Raw genomic sequence first — 27513 nt, forward strand, 5'->3', positions numbered from 1 at the left:
ACAACAAACTACAAGGAAAACTCCAAGAGCGACCCCACTTTCTCTCTTTAACTACAACTCAAGGAGGATGGACTGTTTCAAGAAATTAAATTAAAAGCAGTTTTACGCTTTGCGGATATCAAAGACTGACATTTTAAGCAAAAGATGGGACGCACAAAATAACCATTAGCTCCATCACCATCCCATTCTCTGTCTCTGTCTGTCTCTACCCTCTGTAAAGTTTCTACGTTAAAAAGCCATTCAAAGCTTTTTGTCTGAGATGAAAATGGCCTCGTTTTGAACCTGCTGCTGCTGCTGCATTTGCAAGTTTCTGCTTTTACTACTTTTCACACGCTCGTGTCATTTTCTAATGGCTACCTATTTCATTGAAAGCAGCGAAGAAAAGATTATCATAAGTAGTGGCGGTGGCAGTTGCAGTCCTTCCCTGTAATCTTAATGCTAAACGCCAAAATCTGCTTTCAATTTCTTATTTTCCTTTTGTCAGTTAGAGGTTTACAACCGTACACTGTTACGGCTAAATTAAAACAGCTGGCTTTCTTGTGACACAATAAAGGATTGCACGCTGCATCAAACCTCACAGATTTTAACCAAACTCAGGGGATACGTACATATAATATAATATTATAGTACAAAAAACTCACAAGGCCAAAAGAGGAAATTAAAGGGCAAGATTCTTTTACCGTTTGACATCATCATCATCATCACCATTTTGATTCAGATATGGATGGGCCTTTGTAGTACAAAAGAATTCGGATCACATAGACCCCAAGATGGAAAAAGCTAAGCACATAATCATGACTCATGACAGTACAGGTAAGGTATCAACATGTGTACTTTTTCTCAAAATAAACAAGCAAAAGATTGATGCCTTCTATTTTTTGGTTTTGGTCTTTTTGCTTGGTGCTTTTCTTGTTAGACCAAAAAGACCTCCATGCTTGCCTCCTTGGTGGATTCACAAACCGGGCAAGAACCAAGAAAGGGTTCACAGGACTTACACGAACAGAGGTGTCTGCAAGGTAGAAAAAGAACGCACGACCTCCTAGTGTTACAGTTTTTGCAAGCCAACTTTTTCCCTTTTTCTTCAACCACTCGATGTTCTTGCAGCATTGCTACCCTGTCGTTGTCTCTGTGTCCTCCTCTGTCACACGAGCCACAGCAGGACTCTGCGTCTTCAGCTTCGTTACTGACAAAAACCAGTCTCTCTCTGACCTGTTCAAGCGTGTTGTTGAGGTCTATGACCATGGTCTCATTTGCTTTGGCCATCCTCTGCCATGTCTCGCTTTCCATCTCTGCTTTCCTCAAGCAATCTTGGAGCTCTATGGCCCTCTTTGTCGCTTGTGCTAAGTGCTCTTCTTTTTGCCTAATCAAACTCAAGGTTCTAGATTCTAAGTTCCTCAAGAGGGCTGCCAGTTGTTGCTTCCTCTGCTCTTGCAAAGCAAACCTTAGCTTCTCATTCTGTTTTTAAGAAAGAAAAAAAAAAACATTTCAAAAGTTTCAATTTTTTTGCTTTTTTGTTTATTTGAACGGGTGATGCAAATGCAATGATACCATGAACCAAAACCGTGAAAAATAAAAAGGGCAAACAAGAAGGAACCCTTCAAAAAATATACAAATCAAATCAATCTCCAATAGTCCTACATGACAATGCTGTGAATTATTTACCTGCAATTGAAGAATGCAGTCAAGCTCGTGCCTTTGCAAGTCAAGCTGAGCACCCAAAGCTTCAGAAAACGGTGTTGGTAGAAAGCAATTAAAAGTGGACGGGGCAACTGAAACTCCCAATTGGTTACAACAATCAATGTCTATTGTATTCTGACTTTGAGGGGCTTGACGAAGATGAAAATGATCATGAAGAGGCTGAGGGCTCGGAAAGCTGGAAAAAATGTCGTCAAGGCCAGAAACAGGGTTGAGCTGCATCGACCAATCTTGTTGAAGGCCAGTAGACATGGTGGTCATGGTTGTGGGTAAGCCCAAGTTTTCAGAAGAATACAACTGTGGTGCCTGAACTGCCATATTTTCTCGACCAGTTGGTGAAATGAACAAGAGCAGACGGCCAAAACGTCCCCCTCAATTTCCTTCACATATTTCGTGGACTATTAATACGAAACCAAAACTGAAACGAAATGGGGTAGGTTTAAAGCTAGAGGGTTCATGTTATTGTTATATCAGAAAAGACGCATGACCCTTTCTTTCTCTCTCTCTAAACTCTCTCTATCCACCCTCTCTTTATTGGCATAACCTTTGCCTTGTTTGTTGTTGCTTTGGTTTCTGGTTTAACTGAAAGAGACCATTATGAAAGAAAGAAACCCGTGGGTGGTTTATATATATAGAGGGAAAACGGACAAATCTTCTTAATATATTTATTAGGATGAATAAATGCGAGTTTTTAATTAATTAATTTATTCAGGGATAGTTTTGATTTGATGGGGTATTGACCTAATTAAGGAACTTAAAAAGGAAAATTAGGGTCGATGGAGAGAAGAAAAGAAAGTAGAGCTTGGGAGTCTTTTGCTCTTTTTCCCAAAATCCCAAAAGGCTTCAAAACCAATAGCATTAAATTAAATGAGAGAGAGAGAGAGAGATACAAGGGGTGGCGGGAAACGACGACGTACACATGCAGATTATGTGACAGAAGGGTCACAGAATTATCGGGTCAGAGATTTCATAAAGAAAGCAAGAGAGAGATGTGTTGGTGAAAGAGAAATTCACTCAATTGAGACGTGAAAGGGTCAGACGTTATATTAGAGGAGGGAATCAGTGAGATTGGAGAAATTGTCAGTTTGGTCATTGGGAAAGGCTGAAGAATAGCATTTCTATTTCCTATTTTTATAATTCTCTTCAATCAATTTATCACAGTTTCTTTCTCCTTTTACAAATTACAACGTACAACATGTTGTGTTAAATTTCTATTTATTTTATTATAATCCTTTTATAGTATGTGTAATTCAATTCAATTAAGACAGAGTGAGACACGAAATTAACATTTTAACATATAAAGTGAGACAAATTGAGTTTAATAAAGCAAAGTGATAATAAAATTGAGTTTCAAAAGTCAAATCAATAATCAAGCCTTGTAAAGGACCCACTAGTGTAGTGGTTTGAAGTATTTACTCCCTCAAACAAGGTCCTGAATTCAAATTCTAACATCCTTCTTGTGTGTGTGAATTTAATATACTATCGCTCCTTTCAATAGAAAATATCCTCAAAAAATAAAAAATCAAGCCTTAATTAATAACCTACAAGCCATGCTACCAATGGTGCAGTGAATAGCGAGTCGGTGATGCATGATAATTTATTTATTATTTATTATTTATTTGTTTTTGGTGGAAGGAAAAAAAGGACAAAACAAAGCCGCTCACAATTTACATAATAAACCTACGTCACGTGCCAAACAAAATATTTAATCGAGTTTTGATTTTATCGTAAAAAGATTGATGAGCTTGATAGTTGGAACTTGGACCAGTGCTTTGACTTTTATAGAGTCCGTCGCATATGATCCTAATGGGAAATTGGCAATTATATTGGGCCGATCCTGCCGAACAGAAAAGGTGCGACTCTATTCGACAGATTCAGTCAGGTGTACGATATCTCATATCTGGCCCAACCATGTCAAATATAATGATCTCATGACATCGTCAAATAGAACTTGCAAACGACACCTGCCAACAGCTCTGCATGTATGATATACAGAAGAGTGTTCTGGTTTGCTCTCTAGCATCAGAGTTCAAACCATTGAAAAACGCTGCTACATATAAATGGGTGAAACATATAAGAAAGATCAACCATAACACCTCATCTCCTAAAACACCTTCTTGTAAAGTTTGAAACATCTTCAATGATGTTCAAATGTTGTATCATTTATTAGTGATGCCTACCTCATCCACTGGCAGAACCAAGGGCTGAAGCAGATTGCAATATCTGAAACAACTAACATGTTCCACCTTTAGGCCTCGATTCTAGCGGACTCTCCCACTGAACTTTCCATTCGAGTGTACCATTCACCAATCCGTGTGTTCTCCACCATATCTTTGCCAGATTTAAGGTGCCGAATGGGCCTCAAAACACCAAATGCAGCAAGATCGGCTAAATTAGGATTTGACCCACCTGTTAAAACACAAGATTATCCAATCAATTGAAAGTTCTAATCAATAAATAAGTCTTAGGTTAATAAAATATGATATGTTAGATGAGCATACCAAGAAATTGTCTCCCCTTAAGAGCATCCACCCAGGTCTCTGCGGCTTCATACAAGGCTGCACGTTCATCGGTGATATTGTGTTTCTTCTTCAGTTTCTTAGACACAAAATACATAGCCGCAGCTCCAGTATACTTTGCTACTATCCTTTCATATAAACTGAAATTTCCTGCAGGTAAGAGGTCCATTTCAAGAGAATTTGGATCATTTGCATATTAAACGGGATACAAGGAATCCTTGGACTGCTTAAAATCAGAATGGTATACTGGATTTCAGCACATCCATTGGCCCCGCAACAGAGCGTAGGAGATAATTTTCCTTTTAATGAAAATAGCAATGCAAAATGAAACAAATTTGGATGTTTGGAACTTAACTAAGTTCTAGTAAGAAGGGAAACTAAGTGAGTAGCACTTGTTGCTGTAGGTTTAAGAAATTTCCTGTTACTCACAGACGAGAATTAGAGGTTCCACAGACATGTACTCTTGTTGATAAATTACTTTCTACAAAAGTAACTTGATTCTTAAATAGAAGCCTTTAAATATATATATAATTATATATATACGGATTTGCAATTACATATTTCTCATTCTTCCCACTGTGATTGATGACATCAATACTAAACACTACACATGTACAAATTCACACCAATGAACTTATGCAACTCGAGCCAAAGTATTCCCAAACACACATCTTTTGTGAAGTGTCCTCATAACTAACTCCCGATATGGAATACTAGTTTGTCACATGAAATTACGTAAGAAATAAAAGTGAAATGGATTCGCTATTGATGTGATGTGATGTCATACCATGACTGGTGATATAGTCAAATGACTCGAGAGCCTCGGAAGCAGTTCGATATATGTTTGGTGATAAAACATGCACCAAGTGATTATCCACCCACCTACATCACACCTAATCGGTTATTATCATGCCAAACCCATGATCACAACACCTAAGAAATAAAGTATCAAAAAATGTGAACACATGCATCAAACAATTCAACAGGAAATCTAATCACTGCAAAAGATATCACTTGTAGTACCGAAGATCAGGACTGACGGTTTACAACGTTGAATAGTGAAAGCAAAAACTTACCCACGCCACTTCTTTTCTTCTTCACCATTTACGACATTGTTCTCAGGATTGATCCTTTGGAACAGCTTATCGATTATAACTGCAAATACAAAAAAAGGAAATTTAACAAAATACAAAGCACTCAATCTCGAGTTGGATATTATTAATTACCACAGCATCAAGAAGAAAGAAGCAGATACAATCTTATTAATTATGGCCCCAAATAATCCAAGTACCTGAAGAATCAACCATCTGTTCACCATCAACTTTCAGTATCGGCACCTTCTTGTAATCAGACCATTTAATCTCCTTTTTGCTGATGGGGTTAACCTCCATAACTTTGTATGGAATTTTATAGTAATCCAAGAATGCTGAGAGACAGAAGAAGTTCAGTGACGAAAAGAATCAAGGGCATAAAACCCGGAAAAATAAATTGAAAGTGAACCCCAGAGTAACTCCTTTTGTTTTCAAAATGAGATCAATTCTCTATGAAGACCAAGAATGCGAATTTCCAATTCATACAAAAATAATCACAGTAACCAAAATAGGAAGTGAAAGTTGGAAAATTTCATCTCCGATTGAACTCAAGATATGAGAAAGTGGTGCATAACTTACCTCTAACCTTGTTGCAGAAGGGGCAAGCTTCGTACTGGTAGAGCTCGACGTCCTTGGGGAGGAACTTGTCCTGGGCATGCACCTCTTGAGCCAGAGGCGTGGCGTTCGAAGAGAAGCACACGTGCCCTCCCGCACCGCAGGCCACATAGGGTTTCGATAGGCCGAAGTGATCGCCGAGTCTTTGTGTGAACCACAGCGGATTCGAATTCGAGCAAGTGCTCAACATCGCAGCTTGAACCAGCCGCTGTTGAGTTGTGCCGCCGACTGCGGTGGAGCTACCCATACAGACGACGGCTCTGCTGAGCAAAGCGGCTCCATTAACCCTTCTCATGGTGACCGAAGCGGATCACAGTGCTATATCGCTCGTCGCAAGTCTGCAACTTTTGGATTTTGTTAAAATGAAAATTGGACGAGCTCTCGGGTTTAATCAGGGTTTTTGATTTTCGACCAAAAAAAAAAATATCAAGGTTTTTGATGAATTTTCCCATTTGGATTGTGACAAAACGCGTTAACGGACATGTTTCCCTAAAAGCCCATCCAATAAAATGAGCCCAAAAGAAATAGAGTTCAAAGTGAAATTGAATTAGGTCGAGGGCATTATTGGTATAAAAAATATGCCGGTCTATATAAAGCCACGCTGTTATTGCATACGAATTCGAGGATATATTGCCGTCAAAAGACCTCCAAGCTAGAGAACCGAAAACTCTGTGCTAGGGTTTTGCGAAATTTCCGATCTAGTTAAGCGATTAGGTTGTGTGGAAATTATTTTTTGTTAATTGAAAGATGGCTCGGGCCTTGAAGTACACCTTTAGCGATTATGCGAGGAACGCAGTGAGTAGAGAGGCCTTGCTCGAACCGACTAAGGTTTGTTGAGCAATTTGGTTGTGCTTTTTCTGGGCCTCTCCCCCTATCTCTTTCTGCGACATGTAATCACTGTAATATATGCCTGACCTTGTATTCTAGCATTGTCTGTCAGTTTTTTTAAAACGGTGGGTCTTGGATATTCAAGAATGGCCTATTTTTACGATTCTTGCTTATCATGTAGGGATGGGGTTGATGGGTCTCCTGTAGAAACTAATTTGAAAATATTTTTGGTGATAAATCCCGATTTGTTCTTGGAAAATATAGACAAATCTGAGTTTTTCAAGGGAAAAATTGTAGGTAATTCTAAGTTTTTTAGGGGCAAATCTTGAACAAATTTTGAGTTTTTCTTCGTGTATATTAATATATCTTGACTCCCTTTTTGGTTTTTTGGTAATTGAGATAGATCGTGAGTTCCTTTTTGCCATGTACTGGCAAAAGAACATGTGTATTTTCTGAAAAAAATTTGTACGTTTGAACATGTATGTTACTAATGCGAATCTTAGGGTGTTTTTAATTTTGTACCAGATTAATATCACAGCCCAAAACTACCTTATATGTCCATCGTTGAGTGTAGTTGGGGTAAAGTTTGATCTTGGAAGGGTCAAGAACTCATAAGTTGATTTAGAATTGTGGTTTTCATTGACAAGAAATGAGAATTAGGTTATGGACCTCGTAATGGGTTATCACCGCTAATGTCTAGTAAAACTGTACTAAACTAAAATTTAGTAATGGATCAAATGTTGGTTGTTTCTTTGATCTTATTTTCTGTGTCCCAACTCTTCCTGGTAATGAGTCCGTATAACGTCAGCAGTTTCTCTACTTCTGTGCTTTAGTCATGTTTTACTGGTCTGCTCTACCAATCTTATTGAATTTATTCTGGTGCTTCAAAGCTCCAGAGAGAGGATAAAAATGGCAAGAGTCAGAGGAAGAAAGAGAGAAGGGAGATAAAGGGACAAGGGCGTAAAGAGAAGGATGAGTCCATACCTGGTTATGTTACTCTTCACAACGTGAAAAGCCTTGATGACAAAAAGTGTTTCCAGCAAAAGAAGGGTAAAAAAGGGGAAGCAAAGGGATGGTGTCCTCGGAAAATTGAACATGAAGTTGATCAACTGGAGAGAAGTGACATTACGAACGAACATGGGCTGCCAACCTGTATAGAGAACACTTCCTACTTGTCTGATGGAACCCAAAGCAGCAAGAAAAGCAAGCCTTTGATTGTTCGCATTAAATTGTTTAAGCACAGTGAACCAGATGCCTCACTTGCCTGCTCTCCTTCGGGAAGGGTAGATTTGCTTCCTCCAGAGAGAACGGAAGTTGTTCTTGCACCCAGTCAACCCAGTGCAGAGACAAATGTACAACTCGGGCGGGTCTCTTCAAAACCTGACCAAGATTTACCCTGTTCAACATCAGAGGGGATGGAAACGATTGGTCAGAAGAGAAGTGCGAGTGCTGCATTTGAAAATCAGATTCAGAGTGAAGATTCACTGCATGCAACTCTGATTGAGAATTGGATCCCTCCCCCGATTCAATTTGCCGATGTTGGTGATGGTGATGAAGAATGGCTCTTTGGGACCAAGCATCAAAACAGATGTGGGTCGAAAAGATTTAAAGCTTCTAACAATGAGGTCTCTAGTTTTACAAGGAGCACGCAGTGGCCACAAGCACAGTGGTTGTTGGAGGCTGGCGTATATGCATTATCCTTCACGGTTCCATTATAGTTTCTCGTCCATTTCTTGTTGGACCACTAGCGGCTTATACTGTACAGTTGTAATGAGCATCAACCATACTTTTATGCATTTGTTCATTAATTGATTTTTCCGATTATTCTTGCAAATGCCATTGGTCTTGTTTTGGTCTTGTCAGATTCTATGTGGCAATTTGCTTTTAGTTAAAACGTACTGGTCATTGTCGAACCATCTAGCGTTTGGGAAAAAAATGTTGAACCAATTCAGCATCGTAGCTTTGTTCTGCAGGCAAAGCTGATAAAATGCACACCCGCAGTTCTGTGTTGGGTTCATTATTATATACAAAAGAATCGTGTTCCTTGCTTGGGAAGAACAATGGCCTCAAAATATCAGCAGAGTTAGCATGTTGCTTTGTCAGGAAAGCAAAAAAATTTCGCTCAAAGAATAATGGTCACGTATAGTTAAGTAGTCCTTCAACTTATAGCGGCGGATTTTCTCAACACTTGATGCTGTATCAGTGGAACTTGATGATCTGCTACCATCGTTTGTATCAGACATGGCAGAAACCGAATGCGACTTGCAATCAATCTCCAGGAAAAGGTCATCATCGTCATCTTCCCTCGATTCCATAGCATGAGAATCAAAATATTTATCGGCATCGGTCTCCCCTGTTAGTAGCTGCAGTATCTGGCTCACTTTTGGGCGAAGACGAGGTGATTGGTTTATGCAGAGGCCTGCTGCCAATACCATTCTACGCATTTGGATATCATTGTAGTCCCCATTTAAGTTTGGATCCAGCAATGCTTTGAGATCCATACTGTCCAATAAATGTCTTGCCTGAATCAAAGAAAAGTGGTCAAAATCAGAATTTGGTAAACAATTTTAAGGTTAAGTATATGATGTAAAGAGAGAATGCTTACCCACTTAACCAAGCTCTCTTGCCCTTTTGGGGCCTCTGCATCAACTGGCTTTCTTCCTGATAATAATTCAAGGAGGACCACACCAAAGGCATAAACATCAATCTTATCACTCACCATCCCATGCATGAAATATTCTGGAGCAATGTATCCAAAAGTCCCCACCACATCACTACTTATCACATAAGCAGAATCCGTCGATCCCCACATAGCAAGCCCAAAATCAGATAACTGCAACCAAAACATAAAACTAGATTCAACACTTACAATTGGAATATGTGGCAGATATTTTCCCATCGGCTGGGGTGCTGTATGTGTATATGTATATGTATATACCTGTATGTGTATATGTATATGTATATACCTGTGGCAGAAGCTCGTCGGAGAGAAGAATGTTTGAGGATTTAACGTCTCTGTGAATAATGGGCGGAGGACATTCATTGTGCAGGTAATTTAGAGCCTCGGCAACTGCAACTGCCACATTGAATCTCACTTCCCATGGCAGTACTATAGATCCATCACTGCAACCTGCACTAAGATGAAATGAAATTCAGGCAACTAATTATCAAACTATTTAATTTCTTTATTTGTAGGAAATTACCATGCAAGTTTCCCTCCAAGCTCCCTCTAGGAAAGAGATCATAGACCAAAATAAGGTTGCCCCCTTCCGCACAGACACCAATGAGAGATGTGATGTGTTTATGCTGAATTGAAGAAACAAATTTGGCTTCCAAGAAAAAGTCATCCCAAGCTTCTTTGTATGATTTCAGAATCTTGACTGCCACTGGTTTACCATCTCCGAGACATGCTCTGTATACGCTGCTGCACCCTCCCTCGCCGATAAGATTTCCTGTGTTATAGTAAGTATAAGCCAATTGTTTAGAAAGAGAACTATGCCAAAGGCAGATCACATCAATTATGCAAACAAAAAAGAGATTTAGTTGACCTGTTGAGAACTGACAAGTTGCACTCCTAATTTCTTCATAGCTGAACAACCTGCAACCTACTGAGTTTTTTTCAATGAGAAACTCCAATTCACTGGCTAGCTTTCTTGATGATACTGATAAGCAATTTTCATCACCATTCGTGGCATCATAACAGCGGCTCTCTCTTTCGGTTGTGTACTCTACATCCCTCAAAATCAAATCAACCTGTGGCTGTTGATTTACTGAAAATGATCGACTAGGCAAATCCATCACCCACTGAGCCACAGACTTTTTGTCTCTGGCTTTGAATTCTCTGATAGGACTCATAGCTGCTTCTGAGATGGCTCCTATCCGCAAGAGAGGCCAACCAGGCCTTGATAATGGTGATTCATCAACGTCCCTCCCTTTCAAATCACAAAGCTCTCTTTCAGGAGGAGGAGCTTCCTGACTCATTGAAGGAACAGTTAGTCTCTGAAGAGGCCAACCCAGAGTTGATTCTGGCGCTGGCAACTCTATTTTGAGTGGACAAGTGGAGCTCAAAAGAGCTTCCTCCTTGACCTTGTATTGGTTTATGCCAAAGTTGTCATCTTTCAATGTCCTAGTGGTCTGAATTGCTAGCGTTTCTGCAAGGTCGCAACATAACCATTCTCCGTGGTTCTCCTTGCCCGATTTCTTCTGTGATTTCTCCTTCTTGCTCATCATTCAAGTTTACCCTCGATACTTTGAAAGCTTTGGTCCCCTGAATTGGTAAGCTCCCTAGAAATTTTCATTTCACGGTCATATTCATATGTGTATATATATTATACTGCTCAGAAGCCAGAACTATATAATAATAACAGAGCCACCGGGACTAATCCATAGTTTGCACGTTGTACTTGCTTGTGAATGTAAAGCATACCTAACAGAAAAGTTAACGTTTACCAGATATATAGAAAACTAACAATGACAATATTTTTCTGGATTAAACAAATGTTACCAAAACCCAAAGGAAAATACTGGGTAAGTTCATAATTTATTGGTTCTTAAAGAAGAGAGACACAAAAAGACAAACAAGATATATTACCAAAGGCAGTATGAAGTTGACCCGGATCTTCTTATTTTGAACCTTTTGACGGCTACTCTTTGTATTCAAAAAATCCAACCTAACCGTCTTTTATTTATAATGCAGAACTGCCGCCAAATAAACTGCTGGTACACCTAATGTGACTAATCTTTAGCAAGTCAGAGTTATTGCCATTTGACCACCCTACAGTGCTACCTGTCCACATCACCACCAAAAGCATAGATTTTGAATCAACTTATCAAAAAATTTAGACTTGTCATCATAGATTACTACTTGGATATATTATATATAATCAAGCCATTTTGCCGCCGCTGTAGGATTAGCATCTTGTAATACTGTTGCAAATATGCTAACACATAAGGCTTTGGTTAGCAAGGGTGAGAGACTACATGGATGCCAAAGTTTTTGAAAATGTGCAGAGACAGCCACCAACCTCATGGGGATCTATTGTACAATCCTTCAAGTAAGACAAAAGCTTGAAAGAATCTGAGAATGATAAAAGCTTGCACATAAACATACATGCCCTCAGTGTTCATAATCTGACTTGATAATGGAGAAGTTACAGAAGCTTCAGGCAACTTTTGTAATTAGTTCACTCCTTCAAGGTAAACAATTACGACTAGTTTTGATTCACAACTTCAAAAAATGAATGCAAATACAAGTGTTCTTGCTTACTAGTCTATCCATCTCCCACAACACAAGTAAAAAGGGTTTAATAAGGGTTTAACAAGGGTTTAACAACACCAAGCTGAGATGAGTGCCGAGTGGCAAGCTGGGCCTTGTTGCCCTAATACGGGCCGGTCGAAGCCCATAATTTGAGGAGTCCCTGCGACGGACTTCGTTTCGTCACTATATCTATATGGAATATGGATACATCACACTAACTAGTGGGTCCCATCCCAATACTGCATTCCCAAACGGTCAAGTTTTCAACCTTTTATTTTGTTATAAAATTAAATCAAATAAAAGAAATAAAAAAGAAAGAGAATTCAACCAACGTTCCTCTGGAAAACGCGAGATTATAGAATAGTACTGTACCTACTTCCTTTCAGCGAGCGGAGAGAGATTGAGAGAGATTATGATATTGGACGGAATCGGAGACGAAGAGAAATGGCTGGCAGAAGGAATCGCCGGCATTCAACACCATGCCTTTTACATGCATCGTGCTCTGGTACTTTAATTTCCAATTCTGATCCTAAACTACATTCCTACAAATTCTTTTATCCAATGATCTTAAACCCTAATTCTCCTCGATCTTGTCGATTTTTCAATTCCCTCAGGACGCGAACAATCTCAGAGACGCTCTCAAATACTCGGCCCTGATGCTGTCTGAGCTCCGAACCTCGAGGCTTTCGCCTCACAAATACTACGATCTCTGTAACGTTTCATATATATTTTTCACCCAAATGCTCTTCTAAGCTTTGATTCAATTCGATATGGTGATCTAATTGTTGATTTGGACGTTTGACGTTTCATGGTTGATTTCATAGATATGCGAGCCTTCGATGAATTGAGGAAGCTGGAGATGTTCTTCAAGGACGAGAGCAGACATGGTGTTTCGATTGTTGATCTCTACGAACTTGTTCAGCATGCTGGCAACATATTACCAAGATTGTAAGTTGCCTAGAACTTCCATTGAATGACATCCCATCATTGTGAGGAAATGTTGTCCTTTCTCAACAAACTTAGATAAGTGTTGGACGTGCCAGGTCTCTAACTTCTCAAAGTTAAATTATGCCTATTCCCTTAAGACGAGCCTTGCCATACACACAGGGTTGTGCTATGTATATACAAGAGTTTCTTTCTCGTTTTTAATTATATACGTTGATCGTGCTTTTTATATAATGACATATCTGCTCTCATCCAATCATATGCGTTTCATTTCTGCCTGTAGCAAAAACGAATCTCTTTAGTGTTTTTGTTCTTGGGTTCCTCCTTGTGCAATGAGTTGAGTTATTTGTTCCGGTTATATCAACTTTCAATGTATATGAAGTTCCTGTTGCTTATTTAACAGGTATCTCCTATGTACGGTAGGTTCTGTGTACATTAAATCTAAGGAAGCACCTGCCAAGGATGTGCTTAAAGATCTTGTGGAAATGTGTCGTGCCATTCAACATCCAATGCGTGGGCTCTTTCTAAGAAGCTATCTTTCTCAAGTCAGTAGAGATAAGTTACCTGATATTGGTTCTGAGTATGAAGGGTAAGATTGTTTTCTTGGCCAGATTTTTTTTTTTTTTAAATTTCTTGTGAAAGAAGTCTGTCATTTCAGTCGTTGATTTATCTTTTCTTTCTCTCTCTCCTTTTTTCTTTATCCATTTCCTTGTTCAATGTTTGTATGCTTGATACTACTGATTTGAAAATATCTCATACATTGTCTGACAAAAAAGAGAATGATTTTTGATTATGGAAATATACGGAATTTATCACATCTTTCTGTTCTTTCCCAATTCTAGTTGGTTTTAGATTGAGAATAATTATAAGTCTTTGACTCCTGTATGTACATCAAATCAACAGAAGAAGGGAATATGTTATATAGGCCAAAAAACATTTGCTTTTGCTGGGATGGATTTCCTGTTGCTTGATTTGATTCATATTCCAATATCCTTGCAGAGATGCTGACACTGTCATGGATGCTGTAGATTTTGTGCTACAGAATTTCACAGAGATGAATAAGCTTTGGGTTCGAATGCAGTATCAGGTTTGTTCAACATCTATGTAATTTATCTGCCCTAATGTCTGAATATGCATGGCACCAGAGTACTTGCATGCCATAGAGGTAAAAATGAACCATGAGGGCATGATTTTTGGCCATGCAGGTGTTATGGTGCTTGTGAATCATTCATACTCTTTGGCGATCTTGAGTTGAGGCCTTCTGTTGGGCTTTCTGGTCTGCAGGGACCTGGTCGGGTGAGAGAGAAGCATGAAAAGGAAAGAAGTGAACTTCGTGATCTTGTAATATCGAAAATCTGAATCTATCAGCAGATGAAACAGTGCACAACACATTGTAATAGAGAAATTACACCTTTCTGAATTGTCTTGATAGGTTGGGAAAAATCTACATGTTCTCAGTCAGATAGAAGGCGTGGAACTTGAATTGTACAAAGACACTGTTCTTCCCAGAGTATTAGAACAGGTTCTATTTTCTATTTCCCTTCTCAATAAGATTTTGTTTAGTTAATTTTAAATACTTTCCCTTATGGCAGAGCCCTATACTAACAACTTGTCTTTTTGTAATATTTCAAACTTTTATCCAAATTGGTGTGTACAGGTTATCAACTGTAAAGATGAGCTGGCCCAATATTATTTGATGGATTGCATAATCCAGGTCTTTCCAGATGAGTACCACTTGCAGACACTGGAGACATTATTGGCTGCATTCCCCCAGCTTCAGGTGGGTACCAATATCGTTTTTCTCTCCGTTGTTTGATTTTCACTTGATTGTGTATGTTTTCTTATTTATTTAAGTATATTGTTATATATGCATGTTTGAAGCCATGTTTTCCCATTATGTATAGTTGAAATAGTAGCTCAAGCCACAAAAGCCAAATTGGTTACTTGCTTTGATATCTGGTGGCTCATAGCAGCCTGATTGTGTCATTTATTTTATATTTGAGAGAATTCGCCCAACCAAAGCAGTTTTTTGACTCATTTTACCTCTGCATTGTATATTTTCAAATGCAGCCAACAGTTGATATCAAGACTGTGTTATCTCAATTAATGGAGAGGTTATCAAATTATGCTGCGTCAAGCACAGATGTGAGTTATCTCAAAATCATCTTCTGGGTCATGCTTTTGGATTTTGTTACCACTTTTGCAATTTTTTATGGCTTCTTCCATTCCTGGGTGTTGCAGTTTTGATGATTGTGGATTTTTCTTGTTCAAGGTATTACCTGAATTTCTTCAAGTGGAAGCCTTCTCTAAATTAAGCAGTGCTATTGGGAGGGTAAGCTGGCTATTTCCAATTTCATTGAGATTAAAAGAGATGCAATAGGGATGGTGCATTTACCCTCATGTTCTCTGCATTTAGGGATGGTGCATTTACCCACATTTCATAAAATCTAGATAATCCAATGTTTATGGCTATTCCACATCACCTACAATAAGTTTGTTTCCTTTTTCTATAAACTAACGGCGTTACCTCTATTTTCCTCTCAACTCTCACTCATCTTCTCTTCATGTCTTATACACCCCATTTCTTTTTCTTACATTATTTTCTCGTCAGTTCAATATGAATGATCAATTTTGGCTACTAATCCCTTCTTTTTTTTTCTTCTTTTTTTAAATCAGTATTCATGGTGATTTGTGAAAAATCCTCTAATAGCTAGAATATACAGCATTGATTTCTATAAATAAATAAAAACCCTTAATATGAGAAATTGAAAAATCTTTGTAGAAATTTGGCTTTAAAAGTCAAGAAGAAAAGCACAAAGTCATTGCAAGTCGCAAATCTGTTCCAATTGATAGCTGTCAAATTCCAAATACACTAGGGCATGAAGTAGTTGATGTATAGTTAATAGGAAATTGTATACTCACTAATATGTTGCCCCATGAACAAACTTCTCTGAGAAAAACAGATGTCCTCTTTATTAGACAAGCCATTTGCTGTTTCATGTTAATTATGAAACATGCATATCTTTATTGTTAGTACCCTTTGTTTGAAGTCCAGAAGTGTGCTATTTTAATAAATCAGCTATACAAATTTCAGGTGATAGAAGCGCAGATTGACATGCCTATTGTTGGATCCATATCTCTTTACGTCTCTCTTCTTACATTTACACTCCGTGTTCATCCTGATCGCCTTGATTATGTGGATCAAGTACTGGTAAGGTCTGCAAAAAAAACTAATTTTAGTTACTATAAGCTTTCCGAAACTTCTGCATGCCCTCTGAGGGAGAATACCTGCCTATCAACATAGCCTGCGACATGGATGCCATCTCCTTTGAGATCTCGTTTAGATATGGATTATGTGGGCCATGTTTGTAACCAAGTTAACTGGTGATTGTTTTGTTATATATATAATTTTTTTTTCAGGGAGCATGTGTTAAGAAGCTATCTGGAACAACCAAGCTTGAGGACAATAGAGCCATAAAACAGGTTGTTGCGCTGTTAAGTGCTCCCTTGGAAAAATACGATGACATTGTCACAGCCCTCACACTTTCTAATTATCCTCGAGTTATGGATCATCTTGATAATGGAACAAATAAAGTCATGGCAGTGGTCATTATTCAAAGCATTATGAAAAACAATTCTTGTATCTCCACCGCTGATAAGGTATGTTTCTTCTATTTATTCTATTTTACAAATTTTTCTTCTTATAATGTGGTATATTGCTTCTTGTAGGTGGAGGTGTTGTTTGAATTAATTAAAGGACTCATCAAGGATTTGGATTGTACTTCTGCAGATGAGGTGCATTTCAAAACTGTTATTGTAATAGGAATATTTAGTTTATTGTATAAAGGTTTTAGCATCTCTTAGTAACCTACTTTTTAAGTCGCTTGATCCACATGATTTTTTCTTTTTAATGTAAATTTAATTTCACCAAAAACACTCGATGATATATTTTTGCTTTTTTTGGTTGACCTTGGTCTTTTCTTGTGTTATTTTCTACTGATAGCTTGATGAGGAGGATTTTGGAGAGGAACAAAATTCTGTTGCTCGCCTTATACACATGCTTTATAATGATGATCCAGAGGAAATGTTAAAGGTAAGTCATTGATGTCATTAAGGTTTTATTGTTTCTCTTGATGCTAATGTTGGTTGAAATTTCTGCATCCATCTAGAAGTTGTTTTCTGAAGCTAACTTACTCTTAGGTTGTATTGATGTTACTGGAAAATTATCCTTTTGGAAATTATGTATGTCAGACTTGTGAGAGCATGATAATCCTCAGTGCCCATATATGACAGTCATTTAGACCCATTTGCAGGAGTCGCCTTCATTTGCATTTCTGATGTGCAGATTTGCGCATGTTGCATTTCTGACTGCCATTTAGACCCAGTTGAAAGTACCGCCCTCATTAGCATTTCTGATGTGCAGATTTACGCATGTTGCATTTTTGTCGAGATGCTTGTGTCTGTTATTATTTTTATCTTTGTTACAGTTCTTAGGCATGCATAGGGACACACGGCGATAGATGAATAATATCTCAATATTCAAAATTCGAAGGGACTCATTAATTTCCTGTTTCTCATGTCTGGAATTAAGAGAGTAGGCAATAATGTTGAAGGGTTGTACAAAGTGTTGGTTGTGGCTTGCAGTTGGTTCCATGTACGAAATTCATTGTTTTTTATTTTAACTTCAGAGAAATCTTTAATTTTATGATACCTTCAGATCTTATGTACGGTCAAGAAGCACATAATGAGTGGAGGACCAAAGCGCCTACCTTTTACTGTTCCTCCTCTTATATTATCTGCACTCAAGGTATGCTATGCCTCTTTGTGCTTCAAATTGTGGCATGTTTGCTGTTTCATTTTGTCTATGTATGAACTTTTCATTATGAAGTAGTGGAGTGTATTAAAATCACCTCCCAAAATGTTGGTTGTGGCTGCAGTTGGTTAGGCGGCTGCAAGGTCAGGATGGAGAGGTAGTCGGAGAAGAGATGCCTGCCACACCAAAGAAAATTTTTCAGATTTTAAATCAGGTAATTAGATGAATGCACTTGGTCGCTTCTTAGTTTGTTTGGCCATAATCCTTGCTGAAGACCTTTTATTTTTATGTGTGGTGATCATTGTGCTTCTACTTCATACATGTCTTCATATTTCTATAAGGATGCTTCTACTTTATTTCAGACTATTGAAGCTCTTTCCTCAGTTCCATCTCCTGAACTGGCGTTAAGGTTGTACTTGGAATGTGCTGAGGTATGCAACATCTGTGAGAATGCATGGTGTGCAGGCTTTGCAGTTTGGGTCATGCATGTTCTTATAGCATCATCCTGTAAACCTTGAAATTAGGGCTATACCATTGTGGCTGCAGACTGTCTGTTGGTTTTTGACCTCTTTGTTTTGATTCATGCACAATCAGGCTGCTAATGACTGTGATCTTGAACCTGTTGCTTATGAATTCTTCACTCAGGCGTTTGTATTATATGAAGAAGAAGTTGCGGTAATTGTTTGTCAATCAGTATCTTGTAATTTATTGCATAGATCTGAAGGAAGTGGTTTCTAGTAGTATTTCTATAAAAAGACTGTCTAGTGTGGCATTTTCTAGCCTTAATAATTCTACATCATAATGTACCCTCAATTTTAGGATTCCAAAGCCCAGGTGACTGCAATACATCTCATTATTGGGACTCTCCAGAGGATGAATGTATTTGGCATTGAGAACAGGGATACTTTAACACACAAGGCCACAGGGGTAATAATCCTTTCGTATCATTTGATCATTGGTTTTCAATTTGTTGCTGTGAAACACCCTAATTTATGTTTGTTTCTTCGGTCAGTATTCAGCAAAGCTTTTGAAGAAACCTGATCAGTGCCGAGCGGTGTACGCATGTTCACATCTTTTTTGGGTTGATGATCAGGATGGTGTTAAAGATGGAGAAAGGTAAGTCTACCCAAAATCAATGTATTGGATTTATGCATGTTGATGCATTTTTGTCTGCAGTTGCACAAATATTCGCATGTTGGGTTATCTTTGTTATGGAGCAAGTTTATGGTGGTTAAAACCTGTAATTACAACAAGTAGTGCTGTTTTTTTACAGGGTCTTGCTTTGTTTAAAGCGTGCCTTGAGAATTGCAAATGCTGCTCAACAGATGGCCAGTGTAACTCGGGGTAGCAGTGGGCCAGTCACGCTCTTTGTTGAGATACTGAACAAGTCAGTTGTTTTTTACTGTGCCAGATTGAAGTGTAATTTAAGTAGCAGTGGGCCAGTCACGCTCTTTCATTCTTTATTGCTACGGTGTTGTATAATTTAAGGTTGATTCATGAGTTTTGCATCAGGTACCTCTACTTCTTTGAGAAAGGAAACCCCCAGATTACAAGTGCTGCAATCCAGGGATTGGTGGAGTTAATTAAAACTGAGATGCAAAGCGACTCTACAAATGTGAGTCCAGCCCCAGATGCATTTTTCAGCAGCACATTGCGGTACATACAGTTCCAGAAACAGAAAGGTGGGGTAATGGGCGAGAAATATTCCCCTATCAAGGTCTGACTCTGGTTTAAAGAGATTGTCATATTGGAGGACAATAAAGTTTGGGGTTGAGAGGAAGAACGATGAGGAGAGCCGACGTGTGAGTATAGTCTATGAAAAATGCCCCTGAATCCTAAATGAGGAGCAGCTATGTGCAGTTTCTTTTCCTCTTTCCCTTTAGGCAGTTGGCGCTTGTCAACAGGACAAAATCATTCTAGCGTGCAAAAGCTCTACATGAAGTTTGGGATTGACATTGCAGCGAAGCTTGTTATTTATTTATTTAATTTTCTTTTTGTGGGAAATGATATTGTTAGATTTCAAGTTGATTGGAGATCTGAAGGATTATTCTGTATGCAACTCAGTTGAAATTGTATGATGTATAATTAGTGTTGTTACATTCAAATTATCGAAAACTTGGTATTGGATAAACAGGCGTAAGCGAGAATAATCCTCTCATTTTCTTTCTGAACTGTTTCTTTAACTATTAGTACAAGGAGTAAGTTCATTCTCCAATGGCTTTGATTTTACCTTTCCATTTTTATAAATTGATTTTATGTGTCTTTTTTTTTTTATTGAAAAGATTTTATGCGTCTTTGCTTTATAGAATTTTCTAAGAAACAGATGTCCCAAACTGACACAGCTGAGGAATTTTCTTATAAATAATGTAAGAGGAAGGATTAAGTATAACTCTTGCTTTCCGGAAATGCTATATGGAACTAGTACTTTTTGAAAAATGCTAAGTTTATCACGTTTTTATATCATATTTTATACCACCTTTCTAATAGGGTTATATTAAAGAAGATGATATATAATGTGGTATAAAAATGTAGTAAGCCTAGCATTGTCAATTATATCTTTGAAAAACAAAAAGTTGGGTTTGTTTTTTGTGTGAATATTTATGCACTTAACATTTAAAACTACTGGGCCTTCGATAATTCAATACCATCCATGATTAGATTGAGCTTACTGAGTTTATCGCATTATATTTTTCAGTTTTGATATGGGCTGATCATCTGCCCATGTTCTTAAATTACTTGTCATTTTGAATTCTGCAGAAATGGGTACATAGCCTGCATTGCTGTTGGTAGATATAATTTTTAAAACATTGTACATTTATGATGATCGTTGGTCAAGGAAAGCTGTTGATGACATCATTCCAAAAGGTTTACAATGAAAAGTTTTGCAGCAGCCCCTGCTCAGGTCATGGAACGACAAGTGAGGGTGCAATCACATGTTGGCTGCTACAGACTTCTCCACTGGTCATAGGATATAATTGGGCTTGCTGACGTGCTGCCTTTTTTTTTTCTTTTTTTTTTATAAAAACATATTCGAATACACCAATTTTTTCTTTTTTAAAAAATAAAATTAATTTTTTAATTTAATATTTGTTATTAATAAATATCTTAGCCTTATTTAATTACTTTAATTACTAACTATATTTCAATTATTATTTGTTTAGTGAATAATTAGTATTCAAATATTTTAATTAATTTCATAAATTAGTCAATACATATAGTAATTAATTATTTTAAATTATTTTGTGGACTTTTAAAAAAAAAATTGGTGCAAATTAGTTTGTTTAGTTTAATATTTGTAATTAAGCAATATCTTAACCTTATTTAAATACTTTAATTAGTAATTAGTTTTACATTATTATTTCTTTGTTAATTAGTTCTTAAATATTTTAATTAATTTCATAAATTACTTAATAAATAGTATTTAATTTTAAAAAAAATTCTTTTATGGACTTGAAAACTATTTTTAAAATAGTTTCTATTTTTTAAAAATCCTAGAAAATTCTTTTAGGTACCTAAAAATATTATAAAAACTATTTTAGTATTCCAAAAATTTGATTTTAGCTTCGAAACCCCAAATTCAAGTCTCAAACCAAAAACTCCAACTTCCAAATTAATTCCAAAACCGTTCTCAAGTCTTGAACCATAATCATAAGTATACTCTATGGCACTTATAACTCGATTACACTTGAATACTCACGTAACTCTACCTAGTATTTTAGGTTAGGCTTAAATGTTAAAATGGTCCTTGTGTTTTATCTCATAGGCCAATTTAGTCCATGTGTTATTAATTTGGCCAATTTGGTCCTTGTGTTTGTATATGTTAGTCAATGTGGTCCATTCCCTTCAAAATATAAAATATAAAATATTTAAAATTAATTAAAATAAAAACGGTAATTGATTATAAAATTTTAAATTCAATCTGAAAATGGAATATTTTTTTTTTAAATTTCACCTTCCCCAATTTCGCGCACACACCTCAACCACCTCCCAAATCCAGCCACCCTCACCACCACCACTCCAACCCCAAACCATAGCCACCCTCACCACCATTCCAACCCCACCTAACCACAACAACTCTCTCTCTCTCTCTCTCTCTCTCTCTCTCTTGGCTTCCTCTCTGACAAATCACGAAGATCTTCATAGCCGGTCACCGTAACCTTGATGGCTCTACCGCTAATTGATCATCCTCGCTGCAGCAAAAGTCAACGATATTCAGGCCAATGGATCGAAGAGGAGAGAGAGATGAAGGGTAGAGTATGAGAAAATCTTAAACATAAGAGAGAAGAAAAATTGCAGCAAGAAAAGAGTAGGCATCAATTCAACTAAGAACCCTTTTTTTTCCTACAGGAATCGAGATCATTTGAGGTTGAGGTTGTGTGGCTTTTAATCATTTTAGCATTATTATTATTTGAGTTTAAATCTTTAGAATTAATTACAGATTAAATATTTTTATTTATTTATAGGTTTTAACATAATTTTGACAGAAAGGATCAAATTTGTTAACATATACAAACACATGGACTAAATTGGCCAAATTAATAACACAGAGACTAAATTGGCCAATAAGGTAAAACATAGGGACCATTTCGACATTTAAGCCTTTAGGTTACTCCCAGTGCTATATCGCTGGTCGCAAGTCTGCAACTTTTGGATTTTGTTGAATGAGAATGGGACGAGCTCAAAACGCGTTAACGGACTGTGGCCGTTGACCACCCAAAAAAAAAAAAAAAAAAACAACCGTGTGGCCATTCTCCTGGTCCGTGTAGGACTAGGAACCCATGTTTCCGTAAAAGCCCATCCAATACAATGAGCCCAAAAGAAATAGAGTTCAAAGTAAAATTGAATTAGGTCGAGGGCATTATTGGTATAAAAAATATGCCGGTCTATATAAAGCCACGCTGTTATTGAAGATGCACTCGAGGATCTATTGCCGTCAAAAGACCTCCAAGCTAGAGAACCGAAAAACTCTGTGCTAGGGTTTTGCGAAAGTTCCGATCTAGTTAAGCGATTAGGTTGTGGGGAAATTATTTTTTGTTAATTGAAAGATGGCTCGGGCCTTGAAGTACACCTTTAGCGATTATGCGAGGAACGCAGTGAGTAGAGAGGCCTTGCTCGAACCGACTAAGGTTTGTTGAGCAATTTGGTTGTGCTTTTTCTGGGCCTCTCCCCCTATCTCTTTCTGCGACATGTAATCACTGTAATATATGCCTGACCTTGTATTCTAGCATTGTCTGTCAGTTTTTTTTAAACGGTGGGTCTTGTGGGTATTCAAGAATGGCCTATTTTTATGATTCTTCCTTATCATGTAGGGATGGGGTTGATGGGTTTCCTGTGGAAACTAATTTGAAATTATTTTTGGTGATAGATCCCGATTTGTTCTTGGAAAATATAGACAAATCTGAGTTTTTCAAGGGAAAAATTGTAGGTTATTCTAAGTTTTTTTGGGGCAAATCTTGAACAAAGTTTGAGTTTTTCTTCGTGTATATTAATATATCTTGACTCCCTTTTTTTGTTTTTTGGTAATTGAGATAGATCGTGAGTTTCTTTTTGCCATGTACTGACAAAAGAACTGTCTTTTTTTTCTGGAAAGAATTGTACGTTTGAACATGTATGTTACATAATTACTAATGCGAATCTTAGGGTGTTTTAATTTTTTTCCAGATTAATATCACAACCCAAAACTACATTATATGTCCATTCGTTGATTGTAGTTGGGGTAAAGTTTGATCTTGGAAGGGTCAAGAACTCATAAGTTGATTTAGAATTGTGGTTTTCATTGACAAGAAATGAGAATTAGGTTATGGACCTTGTAATGGGTTATCACCGTTTCTATCTTGATTAGAAGCTGAATTTGTGGGGTTAACTGTGGTGTCATCAGGTTGGTGTAAATTTTGATTTATCTAAGTAGTTTACAGGTGTAGTTTTTACCAATTTCTTTCAGACTCCGAGAGTTCAGGACTTCATAGAATTTGAAGTTAAACTTTGGCTGTTGTAATTTGTAAGTAAGTGGCTTACCACTTAGTCGTCATCTGGTTAAGTATCTCGCTACTGTCTAGTAAAACTGTACTAACCTAAAATATAGTAATGGATCAATTGTTGGTTGTTTCTTTGATCTTATTTTCTGTGTCCCAACTCTTTTGTACTAACCTAAAATTTAGTAATGGATCAAATGTTGGTTGTTTCTTTGATCTTATTTTCTGTGTCCCAACTCTTCCTAGTAATGAGTCCGTGTAACATCAGCAGTTTCTCTACTTCTGTGCCTTAGTCATGTTTTACTGGTCTGCTCTACCAATCTTATTGAATTTATTCTGGTGCTTCAAAAGCTCCAGAGAGAGATGGAGAAAAATGGCAAGAGTCAGAGGAAGAAAGAGAGAAGGGAGATAAGGGGACAAGGGCGTAAAGAGAAGGATGAGTCCATACCTGGTTATGTTACTCTTCACAACGTGAAAAGCCTTGATGACAAAAAGTGTTTCCAGCAAAAGAAGGGTAAAAAAGGGGAAGCAAAGGGATGGTGTCCGCAAAAAATTGAACATGAAGTTGATCAACTGGAGAGAAGTGACATTACGAACGAACATGGGCTGCCAACCTGTATTGAGAACAATTCCTACTTGTCTGATGGAACCCAAAGCAGCAAGAAAAGCAAGAACAATTCCTACTTGTCTGATGGAACCCAAAGCAGCAAGAAAAGCAAGCCTTTGATCGTGCGCATTAAATTGCTTAAGCACAGCGAACCAAATGCCTCACTTGCCTGCTCTCCTTCTGGAAGGGTAGATTTGCTTCCTCCAGAGAGAACGGAAGTTGTTCTTGCACCCAGTCAACCCAGTGCAGAGACAAATGTAGAACTCAGGCAGGTCTCTTCAAAACCTGACCAAGATTTACCCTGTTCAACATCAAAGGGGGTCGAAACTATTGGTCAGAAAAGAAGTGCGAGTGCTGCATTTGAAGATCAGATTCAGAGTGAAGATTCACTCTATGCAAGTCTGATTGAGAATTGGATCCCTCCACCGATTCAGTTTGCCGATGTTGGTGATGGTGATGAAGAATGGCTCTTTGGGACGAAGCATCAAAACAGATGTGGGTCCAAAAGATTTAAAGCTGCTAACAATGAGGTCTCCAGTTGTACAAGGAGCACGCTGTGGCCACAAGCACAGTGGTTGTTGGAGGCTGGTGTATATGCATTACCCTTCACGGTTCCATTCTAGTTTCTCGTACATTTCAAATGCGTGCCTTGAGAATTGCAAATGCTGCTCAACAGATGGCCAGTTGTTTTTTACTGTGCCAGATTGAAGTCTGAACAAGTCAGTTGTTTTTTACTGTGCCAGATTGAAGTCTTTCATTCTATGTTGCTACCGAGTTGTATAATTTAAGGTTGATTCATGATTTTTGCATCAGGCACCTCTCTACTTCTTTGAGAAAGGAAACCCCCAGATTACAAGTGCTGCAATCCAGGGATTGGTGAAGTTAATTAAAACTGAGATGCAAAGCGACTCTACAAATGTGAGTCCAGCCCCAGATGCATTTTTCAGCAGCACATTGCGGTACACACAGTTCCAGAAACAGAAAGGTGGGGTAATGGGCGAGAAATATGCCCCTATCAAGGTCTGACTCTGGGTTAAAGAGATTGTCATATTTGAGGACATTAAAGTTTGGGGTTGAGAGGAAGAACGATGAGGAGCACCGACGTGTGAGCATAGTCTATGAAAAATGCCCCTGAATCCTAAATGAGCAGCAGCTATGTGCAGATTCTTTTCCTCTTTCCCTTTAGGCAGTTGGCGCGTGTTAACAGGACAAAGTCCTCCTACCGTGCAAAAGCTCTACGTGAAGTTTGGGATTGACATTGCAGAGAAGCTTGTTATTTTATTTCTTTTCTTTTCTTTTTCTGGGAAATGATATTGTTAGATTTCAAGTTGAGTGGAGATCTGAAGAAATTGTATGATGTATAATTATTGTTGTTACATTCAAATTATGGAAAGCTTGGTATTGGATAAACAGGGGCGTAAACGTAAATAATCCTCTCATTTTCTTTCTGAACTGTTTCTTTAACTATTATCTTAATTCATTTAATTCATTTCATTTCAAAAGCGTAAATATTTTAATTAATTTCATAAATTACTCAATGTAATAATTAATTATTTTTAATTATTTTGTGGAATTTTTTTAAAAAATTTAGTACAAATTAGTTTGTTTAGTTTTATATTTGTAATTAAGTAATATTTTAACCTTATTTAATTACTTTAATTAGTAATTAGTTTTTAGTTATTATTTCTTTAGTGAATAATGTAATGATCCAAACATAAAATTCATATTTAATTAGTAATTTATTATATGGAAAGACAATTTTACCCTTCGAATAAGTTATTAACGAAAAGTTGACTTTTTGACCGAAAAGGAATTTGACAATTTCACATACACCCGTTGCGTAGAGCACGACGACACGAGTTCATAGACACGAAGTGGACTCAAATCGGAGTTTTAACGAAGAAAATACGATTAAAATATCACGATAGGCAAAATGGTAATTAAGAAAAAATCAGATTTTTTTTTTATAAAACCTCATCTCTCTCTCTCTCTCTCTCTCTCTCTCTCTCTCTCTCTCTCTCGTCGCAAACCACCCCCCCGACAGCTAGTTTTTGTTCGATCATCGTCGTCGCCACAGAGCACCACCGGCGACGAGACCGGTCTCGTTTGAACCGCCGCCACTACTCTTCCCCTTCCGACCACTTTTCGCCCGTGGAACCGCCGGCGCTAGCCGGAAATAGCAGAAAACCAATCGATTTTGTCAAAACTTCAAACCGCTCGTTCTCCTTCAATTTTTCTCCAAATTTGTCCAGTAAGGTATGGATTTCTACCTATTTTCCGTGATCTAGCTGATGGTTGGGTAGGTTTGCATTGATTTTCACCGTAGCTAGCTCAATTTTCAAATTGGAATTCGGCCGATTTTTGGCCTCTGTGTTCGGCCACTTTCGGTCATTTTTTAGGGTAGGTCCAAGCACAAAAGTGGTTTCAAATATGGTGTTATACCTAGGGAAGGAGTTTGGAGCCGTGGTTTTGAGATTTTCCAGGAATGCGTTATTGCTTTGGACACCCATCGCTGCCGGTGCGTGCGGCTGCGCGTGGGCCAGGGTGATGCAGTGGCACTGTGTCTTGACACGATCCTTAGGTTGTCACGAGCGCATAGGAATTCGCGGATCTCAATTTGGATACCGTTTGAGCCTCGAACGGATTTTCCATATTGTGCGATTATCGGGTTCAATACTGTGGAGCCGTTGGATCGTAACCAGTTTTAGATATGTTACTCTAGACAATTTCAGAAATGTGTAGGCTTCGACGGATCGTGAATCGGAGTTTCGGATACTTCGAAATCGCGAACCCTAGGGCCAGGGTTTAGAAATTATGCGATTACACGATCGTGATTAATCCGACCATCCGATTGACACCAATACCCTCGGGACATGTGTCCTAGATGTATTGGACCTTCTAGCAGCATCCGGATCTTATTGTGAGGTCATGGACCCATGGGGTCCCGGATTGACTTTTAGACTTTAGCGCTTTTTGAGTCCCAAGATACCGCTAAACTATCCCACGTTGAAGGAAAGCTTTTATGGGCATAGGGATCACTTTAAATTGATGCACGTACTTTTAGGAGCCGGGGGTAAGGTTTTTACTTTAATACTATATTGTATTAATAGAATATTATGGTCATTGAATCAGGTACCCGTGCATCAGTTGACCCGCAGGAGGGACCTTCAA

At 37.9% G+C, this 27513-nt stretch overlaps 6 protein-coding genes and 1 long non-coding RNA gene across 9 annotated transcripts; 3 read left to right on the forward strand and 4 right to left on the reverse strand.

Moving 5' to 3' along the window:
- LOC18788950 (probable BOI-related E3 ubiquitin-protein ligase 2) lies at positions 654 to 2222 on the reverse strand. Its single transcript, XM_007224057.2, has 2 exons — positions 1663 to 2222; positions 654 to 1455 (listed from the first exon to the last, which is right to left on the reverse strand). Exons 1-2 carry the CDS (start codon positions 2011 to 2013, stop codon positions 913 to 915), a joined length of 894 nt encoding a protein of 297 aa, XP_007224119.1. The 5' UTR covers positions 2014 to 2222; the 3' UTR covers positions 654 to 912.
- Positions 3598 to 6338, reverse strand: LOC18790528 (prostaglandin E synthase 2). Its single transcript, XM_007222659.2, has 6 exons — positions 5885 to 6338; positions 5506 to 5640; positions 5291 to 5369; positions 5002 to 5096; positions 4197 to 4364; positions 3598 to 4104 (listed from the first exon to the last, which is right to left on the reverse strand). The coding sequence occupies exons 1-6, from the start codon at positions 6213 to 6215 to the stop codon at positions 3944 to 3946; spliced, it is 969 nt and encodes a 322-aa protein (XP_007222721.1). The 5' UTR covers positions 6216 to 6338; the 3' UTR covers positions 3598 to 3943.
- Positions 6544 to 8582, forward strand: LOC18789202. The gene is made up of 2 exons (XM_020568233.1): positions 6544 to 6748; positions 7639 to 8582. The coding sequence occupies exons 1-2, from the start codon at positions 6668 to 6670 to the stop codon at positions 8464 to 8466; spliced, it is 909 nt and encodes a 302-aa protein (XP_020423822.1). The 5' UTR covers positions 6544 to 6667; the 3' UTR covers positions 8467 to 8582.
- LOC109950202 lies at positions 6919 to 24098 on the reverse strand. The gene is made up of 2 exons (XR_002272496.1): positions 23570 to 24098; positions 6919 to 7417 (listed from the first exon to the last, which is right to left on the reverse strand). It is a non-coding gene; the product is annotated as an uncharacterized LOC109950202 (long non-coding RNA).
- Positions 8687 to 11027, reverse strand: LOC18793155 (probable receptor-like protein kinase At3g17420). The gene is made up of 5 exons (XM_007226233.2): positions 10297 to 11027; positions 9952 to 10200; positions 9715 to 9878; positions 9354 to 9581; positions 8687 to 9270 (listed from the first exon to the last, which is right to left on the reverse strand). Exons 1-5 carry the CDS (start codon positions 10976 to 10978, stop codon positions 8848 to 8850), a joined length of 1746 nt encoding a protein of 581 aa, XP_007226295.2. The 5' UTR covers positions 10979 to 11027; the 3' UTR covers positions 8687 to 8847.
- LOC18792643 (vacuolar protein sorting-associated protein 35B) lies at positions 12285 to 19934 on the forward strand. 2 transcript variants are annotated; one of them, XM_007227382.2, is made up of 22 exons: positions 12285 to 12510; positions 12620 to 12716; positions 12830 to 12953; positions 13354 to 13539; positions 13950 to 14037; positions 14235 to 14291; positions 14383 to 14472; positions 14608 to 14730; positions 15021 to 15095; positions 15223 to 15282; positions 16045 to 16161; positions 16371 to 16610; positions 16680 to 16745; positions 16954 to 17043; positions 17668 to 17757; positions 17888 to 17977; positions 18126 to 18194; positions 18358 to 18438; positions 18583 to 18690; positions 18776 to 18879; positions 19037 to 19150; positions 19276 to 19934. In XM_007227382.2, the coding sequence occupies exons 1-22, from the start codon at positions 12418 to 12420 to the stop codon at positions 19484 to 19486; spliced, it is 2373 nt and encodes a 790-aa protein (XP_007227444.1). In that variant the 5' UTR covers positions 12285 to 12417; the 3' UTR covers positions 19487 to 19934. The 2 variants fall into 2 exon arrangements, with proteins under 2 accessions (XP_007227444.1, XP_020423796.1); XM_020568207.1 differs by lacking the exon at positions 12285 to 12510 and having other exon boundaries at positions 12625 to 12716; positions 13374 to 13539.
- Positions 22684 to 25792, forward strand: LOC18790360. 2 transcript variants are annotated; one of them, XR_002272494.1, is made up of 3 exons: positions 22684 to 22889; positions 24087 to 25061; positions 25156 to 25792. XR_002272494.1 is itself a non-coding variant. In XM_020568222.1 (2 exons), the coding sequence occupies exons 1-2, from the start codon at positions 22809 to 22811 to the stop codon at positions 24963 to 24965; spliced, it is 960 nt and encodes a 319-aa protein (XP_020423811.1). In that variant the 5' UTR covers positions 22684 to 22808; the 3' UTR covers positions 24966 to 25792. The 2 variants fall into 2 exon arrangements, 1 of the variants encoding a protein (XP_020423811.1); XM_020568222.1 differs by having other exon boundaries at positions 24087 to 25792.

The sequence above is a fragment of the Prunus persica genome, chromosome G1 (genome assembly GCF_000346465.2).
Source record: "Prunus persica cultivar Lovell chromosome G1, Prunus_persica_NCBIv2, whole genome shotgun sequence".
NCBI lineage: Eukaryota > Viridiplantae > Streptophyta > Magnoliopsida > Rosales > Rosaceae > Prunus > Prunus persica.